This window comes from Coregonus clupeaformis, chromosome 14, assembly GCF_020615455.1.
Source record: "Coregonus clupeaformis isolate EN_2021a chromosome 14, ASM2061545v1, whole genome shotgun sequence".
Lineage (NCBI taxonomy): Eukaryota > Metazoa > Chordata > Actinopteri > Salmoniformes > Salmonidae > Coregonus > Coregonus clupeaformis.
This window is the reverse complement of record NC_059205.1, coordinates 14,853-28,387: the sequence shown is the minus strand read 5'-3', so window position 1 is coordinate 28,387 and position 13,535 is coordinate 14,853. Positions and strand designations below refer to the sequence as shown.

The following is a 13,535-nucleotide window of genomic DNA, read 5'->3' as shown; positions in this document are numbered from 1 at the left end:
AAATAAAAATACATAGAGCCATGACTACATGGAACTCTATTCCACATCAGGTAACTGATGCAGGCAGTAAAATCAGATTAAATAAACAGATAAAAATTAATCTTATGGAACTGCAGGGACTGTGAAGCAACACAAACATAGACACAGACACATGCATAAACACACACGATAACATACGCACTATACACACACGTACACATGGATTCTGTGTTATAGATATGTGGTAGTGGAGTAGTGGCCTGAGGGAACATCCTCAATATGTTGTGAATTCTGTTATGAATGTATTATAACGTTTTTTAAATTGTATAACTGCCTTAATTTTGCCGGTCCCAAGGAAGAGTAGCTGGGGATCCATAATAAATACAAATACAAAACAACCGACATGTACGTGTTTGTGAAATTCTCAGCTTTCGATGGTGGGGTCATACAGACATTCGGATGCTACAGACGTTTTAATGAGAAGACTGATTTTCGGGACGTCTCCTGGTCTGACAAACACCACTGTAGCTCTGTCACAATCCACCGCGGAAGGCCGTCATCGGAGGATGCAGTGGATTGAGACGCAAAAATACATATCTTTATCTTAAACTGATAGATTTTGATGGATATTTTTTTCAATGCTATTTAGATAGGGGGTCCATTAAGCCCTCAGTGTGCTGACTGTCTCTGTGTGTCTTTCCCTGTAGATAGGAAACATCAAGCCAGAGACAGAGATCAGATGGTACAAAGACGGATTGGAGATTGAAGAGGATGATGCTGATTACAAGAAGATCGAGATGAAGGACGTACTGTTGACCTTCAACATCGGAAAGGTCAGGAAGTGGCTGTGGGGGATGGGGTTGAGGCGGTAGACAGACGGGGTGTGTGGAGAAGACCTGGGTCATAATGTCCATTACTACTCAAGGTGCTTCTGATGTAGCTTGTCCGTATAATGGAAGCAATGGAGTAGTACAAAAAGTGCAAGCTCCACCCGCCCTGCATGCTGGTCAAGCTAAATGAATCACAGCTCAATTATTTGCCATCCCGTAGGCTATGTATTTAACCCAGGTCTGGTCTGGTTCAGCTAACTTCTGAAGAGCATTGCTTCTAACTCAGCTCTGCTACGCTTTACAATATGCTATCAGGCTAACGGCTACCAAACTACTGTACGCTAACGGCCAACATTTACAGCCTACTACCCCACTAGACTGTCCCTCCCTGTCACAGACTCTAACATTAGGACATTTAGGTTATATCATGTCACTCCTAAACTACTCCAAGACTGTCCGTCACCATTGTAATAATAAGAATGATATCTATGGTAGACGGAGAGTACGATAAGAGCGTCTGCTAAATGAAGTAGGTTCATGCTCTACAACATTCAGAGAGTACGACCCTGCCTTACTCTGGATAAGAGCGTCTGCTAAATGAAGTAGGTTCATGCTCTACAACATTCAGAGAGTACGACCCTGCCTTACTCTGGATAAGAGCGTCTGCTAAATGAAGTAGGTTCATGCTCTACAACATTCAGAGAGTACGACCCTGCCTTACTCTGGATAAGAGCGTCTGCTAAATGAAGTAGGTTCATGCTCTACAACATTCAGAGAGTACGACCCTGCCTTACTCTGGATAAGAGCGTCTGCTAAATGAAGTAGGTTCATGCTCTACAACATTCAGAGAGTACGACCCTGCCTTACTCTGGATAAGAGCGTCTGCTAAATGAAGTAGGTTCATGCTCTACAACATTCAGAGAGTACGACCCTGCCTTACTCTGGATAAGAGCGTCTGCTAAATGACGTAGGTTCATGCTCTACAACATTCAGAGAGTACGACCCTGCCTTACTCTGGATAAGAGCGTCTGCTAAATGAAGTAGGTTCATGCTCTACAACATTCAGAGAGTACGACCCTGCCTTACTCTGGATAAGAGCGTCTGCTAAATGAAGTAGGTTCATGCTCTACAACATTCAGAGAGTACGACCCTGCCTTACTCTGGATAAGAGCGTCTGCTAAATGACGTAGGTTCATGCTCTACAACATTCAGAGAGTACGACCCTGCCTTACTCTGGATAAGAGCGTCTGCTAAATGAAGTAGGTTCATGCTCTACAACATTCAGAGAGTACGACCCTGCCTTACTCTGGATAAGAGCGTCTGCTAAATGACGTAGGTTCATGCTCTACAACATTCAGAGAGTACGACCCTGCCTTACTCTGGATAAGAGCGTCTGCTAAATGACGAGGTTCATGCTCTACAACATTCAGAGAGTACGACCCTGCCTTACTCTGGATAAGAGCGTCTGCTAAATGAAGTAGGTTCATGCTCTACAACATTCAGAGAGTACGACCCTGCCTTACTCTGGATAAGAGCGTCTGCTAAATGAAGTAGGTTCATGCTCTACAACATTCAGAGAGTACGACCCTGCCTTACTCTGGATAAGAGCGTCTGCTAAATGACGTAGGTTCATGCTCTACAACATTCAGAGAGTACGACCCTGCCTTACTCTGGATAAGAGCGTCTGCTAAATGACGTAGGTTCATGCTCTACAACATTCAGAGAGTACGACCCTGCCTTACTCTGGATAAGAGCGTCTGCTAAATGACGTAGGTTCATGCTCTACAACATTCGGAGAGTACGACCCTGCCTTACACAGGAAGCGGCACAGGTCCTAATCCAGGCACTTGTCATCTCCCGTCTGGATTACTGCAACTCGCTGTTGGCTGGGCTCCCTGCCTGTGCCATTAAACCCCTACAACTCATCCAGAATGCCGCAGCCCGTCTGGTGTTCAACCTTCCCAAGTTCTCTCACGTCACCCCGCTCCTCCGCACACTCCACTGGCTTCCAGTTGAAGCTCGCATCTGCTACAAGACCATGGTGCTTGCCTACGGAGCTGTGAAGGGAACGGCACCTCCGTACCTTCAGGCTCTGATCAGTCCCTACACCCAAACGAGGGCATTGCGTTCATCCACCTCTGGCCTGCTGGCCCCCCTACCTCTGCGGAAGCAAAGTTCCAGCTCAGCCCAGTAAAAAAAAAAAACATATTGTAAAGTGGTTATCCCACTGGCTATAAGGTGAATGCACCAATTTGTAAATCGCTCTGGATAAGAGCGTCTACTAAATGACGTAAATGTAAATGTTGTCACTCTCAGTTGACCAGATGCTTCTAACAAATATCTGTTATTATGACACTATCTAATGTATAAACCTTATTGACAGTGAATATGTTCACTATGTGAATGTAGCAAATATCTATGATGTAGTCTCATTTATGTATCAAACTCTCTTCAACATTTATGCCCATATATCATAAATATATGGTAGTTCCATGTGCTAAATTTAAATAGTTAAAATATAATCTGCGTTCAGTCCCACTGCATTGGCGTTAGACGCCATGTTCTGTTCAAATGAAGGGAAAATAACCATCTGCTATTATGGAGGTACAAATAAATGTATTCCAGTCACATTGAATGCCTAGTTTCAAAGTACCACAATGTCCATTCAGATGTCAGTGTGTGACAGAGGGGTGGAGCCAGTGCCATAGCATGGGTCAGAGAGCTGCACCTCCACCACTACTCTCCTAGAGGGCCCATAGCATGGGTCAGAGAGCTGCACCTCCACTACTACTCTCCTAGAGAACCCATAGCATGGGTCAGAGAGCTACACCTCGACCACTACTCTCCTAGAGGGCCCATAGCATGGGTCAGAGAGCTGCACCTCCACCACTACTCTCCTAGAGGGCCCATAGCATGGGTCAGAGAGCTGCACCTCCACCACTACTCTCCTAGAGGGCCCATAGCATGGGTCAGAGAGCTGCACCTCCACCACTACTCTCCTAGAGGGCCCATAGCATGGGTCAGAGAGCTGCACCTCCACCACTACTCTCCTAGAGGGCCCATAGCATGGGTCAGAGAGCTGCACCTCCACCACTACTCTCCTAGAGGGCCCATAGCATGGGTCAGAGAGCTGCACCTCCACCACTACTCTCCCAGAGGGCCCATAGCATGGGTCAGAGAGCTGCACCTCCACCACTACTCTCCTAGAGGGCCCATAGCATGGGTCAGAGGAGAGCTGCACCTCCACCACTACTCTCCTAGAGGGCCCATAGCATGGGTCAGAGAGCTGCACTTCCACCACTACTCTCCTAGAGGGCCCATAGCATGGGTCAGAGAGCTGCACCTCCACCACTACTCTCCTAGAGGGCCCATAGCATGGGTCAGAGGAGAGCTGCACCTCCACCACTACTCTCCTAGAGGGCCCATATTATGGGTCAGAGGAGAGCTGCACCTCCACCACTACTCTCCTAGAGGGCCCATATTATGGGTCAGAGGAGAGCTGCACCTCCACCACTACTCTCCTAGAGGGCCCATAGCATGGGTCAGAGGAGAGCTGCAACTCCACCACTATTCTCCTAGAGGGCCCATAGCATGGGTCAGAGAGCTGCACCTCCACCACTACTCTCCTAGAGGGCCCATAGCATGGGTCAGAGAGCTGCACCTCCACCACTACTCTCCTAGAGGGCCCATAGCATGGGTCAGAGGAGAGCTGCACCTCCACCACTACTCTCCTAGAGGGCCCATAGCATGGGTCAGAGAGCTGCACCTCCACCACTACTCTCCTAGAGGGCCCATAGCATGGGTCAGAGAGCTGCACCTCCACCACTACTCTCCTAGAGGGCCCATAGCATGGGTCAGAGGAGAGCTGCACCTCCACCACTACTCTCCTAGAGGGCCCATATTATGGGTCAGAGGAGAGCTGCACCTCCACCACTACTCTCCTAGAGGGCCCATATTATGGGTCAGAGGAGAGCTGCACCTCCACCACTACTCTCCTAGAGGGCCCATAGCATGGGTCAGAGGAGAGCTGCAACTCCACCACTACTCTCCTAGAGGGCCCATAGCATGGGTCAGAGAGCTGCACCTCCACCACTACTCTCCTAGAGGGCCCATAGCATGGGTCAGAGAGCTGCACCTCCACCACTACTCTCCTAGAGGGCCCATAGCATGGGTCAGAGAGCTGCACCTCCACCACTACTCTCCTAGAGGGCCCATAGCATGGGTCAGAGAGCTGCACCTCCACCACTACTCTCCTAGAGGGCCCATAGCATGGGTCAGAGAGCTGCACCTCCACCACTACTCTCCTAGAGGGCCCATAGCATGGGTCAGAGAGCTGCACCTCCACCACTACTCTCCTAGAGGGCCCATAGCATGGGTCAGAGGAGAGCTGCACCTCCACCACTACTCTCCTAGAGGGCCCATAGCATGGGTCAGAGGAGAGCTGCACCTCCACCACTACTCTCCTAGAGGGCCCATAGCATGGGTCAGAGAGCTGCACCTCCACCACTACTCTCCTAGAGGGCCCATAGCATGGGTCAGAGGAGAGCTGCAACTCCACCACTACTCTCCTAGAGGGCCCATAGCATGGGTCAGAGAGCTGCACCTCCACCACTACTTCTCTAGAGGGCCCATAGCATGGGTCAGAGGAGAGCTGCACCTCCACCACTACTCTCCTAGAGGGGCCCATAGCATGGGTCAGAGGAGAGAGCTGCACCTCCACCACTACTCTCCTAGAGGGCCCATAGCATGGGTCAGAGAGCTGCACCTCCACCACTACTCTCTAGAGGGCCCATAGCATGGGTCAGAGGAGAGCTGCACCTCCACCACTACTCTCCTAGAGGGCCCATAGCATGGGTCAGAGAGCTGCACCTCCACCACCACTCTCCTAGAGGGCCCATAGCATGGGTCAGAGAGCTGCACCTCCACCACTACTCTCCGAGAGGGCCCATAGCATGGGTCAGAGAGCTGCACCTCCACCACTACTCTCCTAGAGGGCGCATAGCTGCAGCTGCAGCTATAGGCTGCTACATTAACCTGCTTATCTTGTAATCCGCAGTGGGTTGTGGTTAAAACAGACACTGAATGTGGGGACCCTGGGGAGAGAATGGCACCAGCAGCCGTCGTGGAGGCACCACCAAGACACAAAGTCTGGACTGATACTTTATCTAAAGCCATGAGTCACTGTCTGTCCACTTATCAGCCTGCAGCATCTTGGCAGGAAAAAAGCGTTGTTTCGGGTCTAGAAGTTTCTCTGTGTGATCTGTGTCAGCATAATTCAGGCCACGTCCCAGATGGCACCCTATTCCCTATGTAGGGCATTACTTTTGGCCGGAACTATGAGACTGTATAGGGAATAGGGTGTGATTTGGGACAGAGCCTCAGATTGCCTTTGTAACTGATGAGGGCTGGGTAAGTGTCTCTCAAGGTCTCTGACTGTCCTCCTCTCTGACTCTAACCCTGTTCTAGTTGTCCAAAAAGGATGCAGGTGTGTACGAGGTGAAGCTAAAGGATGCCAGAGGAAAAGATAAGAGCATGTTCAACCTGACTGAAGCAGGTACGGATACACCTCTCTCACGGCTCTACTGTGTTCTAGAACACTTATCATGTATATACTGTATTCTAGAACACCTGTCATGGCTCTACTGTGTTCTAGAACACTTATCATGTATATACCGTATTCTAGAACACCTATCATGGCTTTACTGTGTTCTAGAACACCTCTCTCACGGCTCTACTGGGTTCTAGAACACTTATCATGTATATACTGTGTTCTAGAACACCTCTGTCATGGCTCTACTGTGTTCTAGAACACCTCTGTCATGGCTCTACTGTGTTCTAGAACACCTCTGTCATGGCTCTACTGTGTTCTAGAACACCTCTGTCATGGCTCTACTGTGTTCTAGAACACCTCTGTCATGGCTCTACTGTGTTCTAGAACACCTCTGTCATGGCTCTACTGTGTTCTAGAACACCTCTGTCATGGCTCTACTGTGTTCTAGAACACCTCTGTCATGGCTCTACTGTGTTCTAGAACACCTCTGTCATGGCTCTACTGTGTTCTAGAACACCTCTGTCAAGGCTCTACTGTGTTCTAGAACACCTCTGTCATGGCTCTACTGTGTTCTAGAACACCTATGTCATGGCTCTACTGTGTTCTAGAACACCTCTGTCATGGCTCTACTGTGTTCTAGAACACCTCTGTCATGGCTCTACTGTGTTCTAGAACACCTCTGTCATGGCTCTACTGTGTTCTAGAACACCTCTGTCATGGCTCTACTGTGTTCTCGAACACCTCTGTCATGGCTCTACTGTGTTCTAGAACACCTCTGTCATGGTTTCACTGTGTTCTAGAACACCCCCTGTCATGAAGCTCTACTGTGTTCTAGAACACCCCTGTCATGGCTCTACTGTGTTCTAGAACACCTCTGTCATGGCTCTACTGTGTTCTAGAACACCTCTGTCATGGCTCTACTGTGTTCTAGAACACCTCTGTCATGGCTCTACTGTGTTCTAGAACACCTCTGTCATGAGCTCTACTGTGTTCTAGAACACCTCTGTCATGGCTCTACTGTGTTCTAGAACACCTCTGTCATGGTTTCACTGTGTTCTAGAACACCTCTGTCATGGCTCTACTGTGTTCTAGAACACCTCTGTCATGGCTCTACTGTGTTCTAGAACACCTCTGTCATGGCTCTACTGTGTTCTAGAACACCTCTGTCATGGCTCTACTGTGTTCTAGAACACCTCTGTCATGGCTCTACTGTGTTCTAGAACACCTCTGTCATGGTTTCACTGTGTTCTAGAACACCCCTGTCATGGCTCTACTGTGTTCTAGAACACCTCTGTCATGGCTCTACTGTGTTCTAGAACACCTCTGTCATGGCTCTACTGTGTTCTAGAACACCTCTGTCATGGCTCTACTGTGTTCTAGAACACCTCTGTCATGGCTCTACTGTGTTCTAGAACACCTCTGTCATGGCTCTACTGTGTTCTAGAACACCTCTGTCATGGTTTCACTGTGTTCTAGAACACCCCTGTCATGGCTCTACTGTGTTCTAGAACACCTCTGTATCTCTCTAAGGCCAAACTGTGTCCACTACTGTAACTATTGTTGACTACTAGTAATGACTGTAATCTGTTCCAGGTTACCAAGCTGTGCTGAACGAGCTGTTCAGGGTGATTGGTGAGTCTCATCTACATGTTAACAGATACACTGCATGTGGAACATTGTGTTTTATAAACCGGCTGGTTCGAGGCCTGAATGCTCATTGGCTGAAGGCCGTGGTATATCAGACCGGATACCACGTGTATGACAAAAATAATATTTGTACTGTTCTAATTACGTTGGTAACCAGTTTATACGACAGCCCCCCGTGCGTTATTGCTTAAGTATACAATATGATTCTTTAAGGAATACCTGGAATAGTATAACAGTAATCCTTCTACCCCCCCCTCCCCAACCCCCCATTAGAAGAAAAAAATAATTGTGGTTGTCCCACTGCCTATCCTAAGTTGAATGCACCAATTTGTAAGTGTCTCTGGATAAGAGCGTCTGCTAAATGACTAAAATGTAAAATAATGATGATTGAATAATGCAGTTTATTACCCTGTCTACTTGGTCTCCTCCAGCCAAGTCGTCTACGGACATCAGTGTGCTGAGTACAGAACATGGTATCGTCCTCTACTCCTTCATCACATATCACATGGAGGACCTCCAAGTGGGCTGGCTGCACAAGTAAGACTATGGACCCAATGGCTCCCTACCCTAACCCTAACCCTAACCTCCAAGTGGGCTGGCTGCACAAGTAAGACTATGGACCCAATGGCTCACTACCCTAACCCTAACCCTAACCTCCAAGTGGGCTGGCTGCACAAGTAAGACTATGGACCCAATGGCTCCCTACCCTAACCCTAACCCCTAACCTCCAAGTGGGCTGGCTGCACAAGTAAGACTATGGACCCAATGGCTCCCTACCCTAACCCTAACCCTAACCTCCAAGTGGGCTGGCTGCACAAGTAAGACTATGGACCCAATGGCTCCCTACCCTAACCCTAACCCTAACCTCCAAGTGGGCTGGCTGCACAAGTAAGACTATGGACCCAATGGCTCCCTACCCTAAGCCTAACCCTAACCTCCAAGTGGGCTGGCTGCACAAGACTATGGACCCAATGGCTCACTACCCTAACCCTAACCTCCAAGTGGGCTGGCTGCACAAGTAAGACTATGGACCCAATGGATCCCTACCCTAAGCCTAACCCTAACCTCCAAGTGGGCTGGCTGCACAAGTAAGACTATGGACCCAATGGCTCACTACCCTAACCTAACCCTAACCTCCAAGTGGGCTGGCTGCACAAGTAAGACTATGGACCCAATGGCTCCCTACCCTAACCCTAACCCTAACCTCCAAGTGGGCTGGCTGCACAAGTAAGACTATGGACCCAATGGCTCCCTACCCTAACCCTAACCCTAAACTCCAAGTGGGCTGGCTGCACAAGTAAGACCATGGACCCAATGGCTCACTACCCTAACCCTAACCTCCAAGTGGGCTGGCTGCACAAGTAAGACTATGGACCCAATGGCTCCCTACAATAACCCTACCCCTAACCTCCAAGTGGGTTGGCTGCACAAGTAAGAATATGGACCCAATGGCTCCCTACCCTAAACCTAACCCTGACCTCCAAGTGGGCTGGCTGCACAAGTAAGGCTATGGACCCAATGGCTCCCTACCCTAACCCTAACCCTAACCTCCAAGTGGGCTGGCTGCACAAGTAGTCCTCTGTACCTCAGCTGGGAGAGCACGGCGCTTGTAAAGCCAAGGTAGTGGGTTCGATCCCCGGGACCACCCATGCACAAAAATGAATGCACGCATGACTGTAAGTCGCTTTGGATAAAAGCGTCTGCTAAATGGCATTTTATTATTATTATTATAAGTAAGACTATGGACCCAATGGCTCACTACCCTAACCCTAACCCTAACCTCCAAGTGGGCTGGCTGCACAAGTAAGACTATGGACCCAATGGCTCACTACCCTAACCCTAACCCTAACCTCCAAGTGGGCTGGCTGCACAAGTAAGACTATGGACCCAATGGCTCACTACCCTAACCCTAACCCTACCCTCCAAGTGGGCTGGCTGCACAAGTAAGACTATGGACCCAATGGCTCCCTACTGTACTACCTAGTGGCTCCCTACTGTACTACCTAGTGGCTCCCTACTGTACTACCTAGTGGCTCCTACTCCGACTACCTGGTGGCTCCTACTGTACTACCTAGTGGCTCCCTACTGTACTACCTAGTGGCTCCCTACTGTACTACCTAGTGGCTCCCTACTGTACTACCTAGTGGCTCCCTACTGTACTACCTAGTGGCTCCCTACTGTACTACCTAGTGGCTCCCTACTCTACTACCTAGTGGCTCCCTACTGTCTACCTAGTGGCTCCCTACTGTACTACCTAGTGGCTCCCTACTGTACTACCTAGTGGCTCCCTACTGTACTACCTAGTGGCTCCCTACTGTACTACCTAGTGGCTCCCTACTGTACTACCTAGTGGCTCCCTACTGTACTACCTAGTGGCTCCCTACTGTACTACCTAGTGGCTCCCTACTGTACTACCTAGTGGCTCCCTACTGTACTACCTAGTGGCTCCCTACTGTACTACCTAGTGGCTCCCTACTGTACTACCTAGTGGCTCCCTACTGTACTACCTAGTGGCTCCCTACTGCACTACCTAGTGGCTCCCTACTGTCACTACCTAGTGGCTCCCTACTGTACTACCTAGTGGCTCCCTACTCCACTACCTAGTGGCTCCCTACTGACCTGTGGCTCCCTGCTGTACTCCTGGTGGCTCTCTACTGTGCTACCTAGTGGCTCCCTACTGTACTACCTAGTGGCTCCCTACTGTACTACCTAGTGGTCCCTACTGTACTACCTAGTGGCTCCCTACTGTACTACCTAGTGGCTCCCTACTGTACTACCTAGTGGCTCCCCTACTGTACTACCTAGTGGCTCCCTACTCCACTACCTGGTGGCTCCCTACTGTACTACCTAGTGGCTCCCACTGTACTACCTGGTGGCTCCCTACTGTACTACCTAGTGGTCCCTGCTCCACTACCTAGTGGCTCCTACTGTACTACCTAGTGGCTCCCTACTCACTACCTAGTGGCTCCTACTGTACTACCTAGTGGCTCCCTACTGCACTACCTAGTGGCTCCCTACTGTACTACCTAGTGGCTCCCTACTGTACTACCTAGTGGCTCTCACTGTACTACCTAGTGGCCCTACTGTACTACCTAGTGGCTCCCTACTGCACTGCCTAGTGGCTCCCTACTGTACTACCTAGTGGCTCCCTACTGTACTACCTAGTGGCTCCCTACTGTACTACCTAGTGGCTCCCTACTGTACTACCTAGTGGCTCCCTACTGTACTACCTAGTGGCTCCCTACTCCACTACCTAGTGGCTCCCTACTGTACTACCTAGTGGCTCCCTACTCTACTACCTAGTGGCTCCCTACTGTACTACCTAGTGGCTCCCTACTCTACTACCTAGTGGCTCCCTACTGTACTACCTAGTGGCTCCCTACTGTACTACCTAGTGGCTCCCTACTGTACTACCTAGTGGCTCCCTACTGTACTACCTAGTGGCTCCCTACTGTACTACCTAGTGGCTCCCTACTCCACTACCTAGTGGCTCCCTACTGTACTACCTAGTGGCTCCCTACTCCACTACCTAGTGGCTCCCTTTACTGTACTACTAGTGGCTTCACTGACTACCTGGTGGCCCCTTACTACCTAGTGGCTCCCTACTGTACTACCTAGTGGCTCCCTACTGTACTACCTAGTGGCTCCTACTGTACTACCTAGTGGCTCCCTACTGTACTACCTAGTGGCTCCCACTGTACACCTAGTGGTCCTACTCCACTACCTAGTGGCTCCCTTACCTACTACCTAGTGGCTCCACTGTACTACCTAGTGGCTCCTACTCCACTACCTAGTGGCTCCTACTGCTACTACCCTAGTGGCTCCCTACTGTACTACCTAGTGGCCCTACTGTACACTGTGGTCCCTACTGTACTACCTAGTGGCTCCCTACTGTACTACCTAGTGGCTCCCTACTGTACTACTATTAGTGGCTCCCTACTGTACTACCTAGTGGCTCCCTACTGTACTACCTAGTGGCTCCCTACTGTACTACCTAGTGGCTCCTACTGTACTACCTAGTGGCTCCCCACTGTACTGCCTAGTGGCTCCCTACTCCACTACCTAGTGGCCCTACTGTAACCTAGCTGGTCTCACTGCACTACCTAGTGGCCCTACTGTACTACCTAGTGAAGCTCCTACTGTACTACCTAGTGGCTCCCTACTGTACTACCTAGTGGCTCCCTACTCCACTACCTAGTGGCTCCCTACTGTACTACCTAGTGGCTCTCTACTGACTTCCTAGTGGCTCCCTACTGTACTACCCTAGTGGCTCCTACTGTACTACCTAGTGGTTCCTCTACATACCTAGTGGGTTCCCTACTGCACTACCTAGTGGCTCCTCACTGTACACCTAGTGGCTTCTACTCACTACCTAGTGGCTCCCTACTGTACTACCTAGTGGGCTTCATACCTAGGTCCCTACTGTACTACTAGTGGCTCCCTACTGTACTACCTAGTGTCCCTACTGTACTACCTAGTGGGCTCCTTACTCTACTACCCTAGTGGCTCCCTACTGACTACCTAGTGGCTCTTTCACTGTACTACCTAGTGGCTCCTACTGTACTACCTAGTGGCTCCCTACAGCACTACCTAGTGGTCTGTACTACCTGTGGCTCACTGTACTACCTAGTGGCTCCCTACTGCACTACCTAGTGGCTCCACTGTACTACCAGTGGTTCTACTGTACTACCAGCTGGCTCCTACTGCACTACCTAGTGCTTCTACCACTACCTAGTGGTCCCTACTCACTACCTAGTGGTTCCTACTGTACTACCTAGTGGCTCCATTGACGTGGTCCACAGGGCATTGTATACCTAGTGGTCCCTACTGTACTACCTAGTGGCTCCTTACTGTACTACCTGTGGCCTACTGTACTACCTAGTGGGTTTCCCACTACCTAGTGGCTCCTACGTACTACCTAGTGCTCCTACTGTACTACTGGCCTACTCCTATTAGTGGTTTCCACGTACCTGGTGGCTCCTACTGTACTACCTAGTGGCTTCTCTTTGTACTGCCTAGTGGCCTACCGAGCACTACCTAGTGGCTCCCTACTGTACTACCTAGTGGTTCCTACTGTACTACTAGTGGCCCTACTGACTACCTAGTGGCTCCACTGTACTACCGAGTGGCTCCTACTGCACTACCTAGTGGCTCCCTACTGTACACCTAGTGGCTCACTGCTACCACCTAGTGGCCCACTGCACTACCTAGTGGCTCCCTACTGTACTACCTAGTGGCTCCCTACTGTACTACCTAGTGGCTCCCTACTGTACTACCTAGTGGCTCCCTACTCCACTACCTAGTGGCTCCCTACTCCACTACCTAGTGGCTCCCTACTGTACTACCTAGTGGCTCCCTACTGTACTACCTAGTGGGCTCCCTACTGTACTACTTAGTGGTTCATGCTACTACCTAGTGGGTTATACTACCTAGTGGTTTCCCTGCTGACTACTAGTGAATCTACTGTACTACCTAGTGGCTCCTACTGTACTACCTAGTGGCTTCCCTACTGTACTACCTAGTGGCTC

General features: G+C 50.0%; 1 protein-coding gene across 1 annotated transcript in view; it reads left to right on the top strand.

Moving 5' to 3' along the window:
• Positions 1–13,535, top strand: part of LOC121580517 (M-protein, striated muscle) — a 171,639-nt gene that overhangs the window by 148,330 nt on the left and 9,774 nt on the right. Inside the window, exons 29-32 of the mRNA XM_045224866.1 lie at positions 687–812; positions 6,276–6,363; positions 7,954–7,992; positions 8,439–8,545. Coding sequence (XP_045080801.1) covers positions 687–812; positions 6,276–6,363; positions 7,954–7,992; positions 8,439–8,545 — 360 coding nt within the window. The remainder of the gene's footprint in view (positions 1–686; positions 813–6,275; positions 6,364–7,953; positions 7,993–8,438; positions 8,546–13,535) is intronic.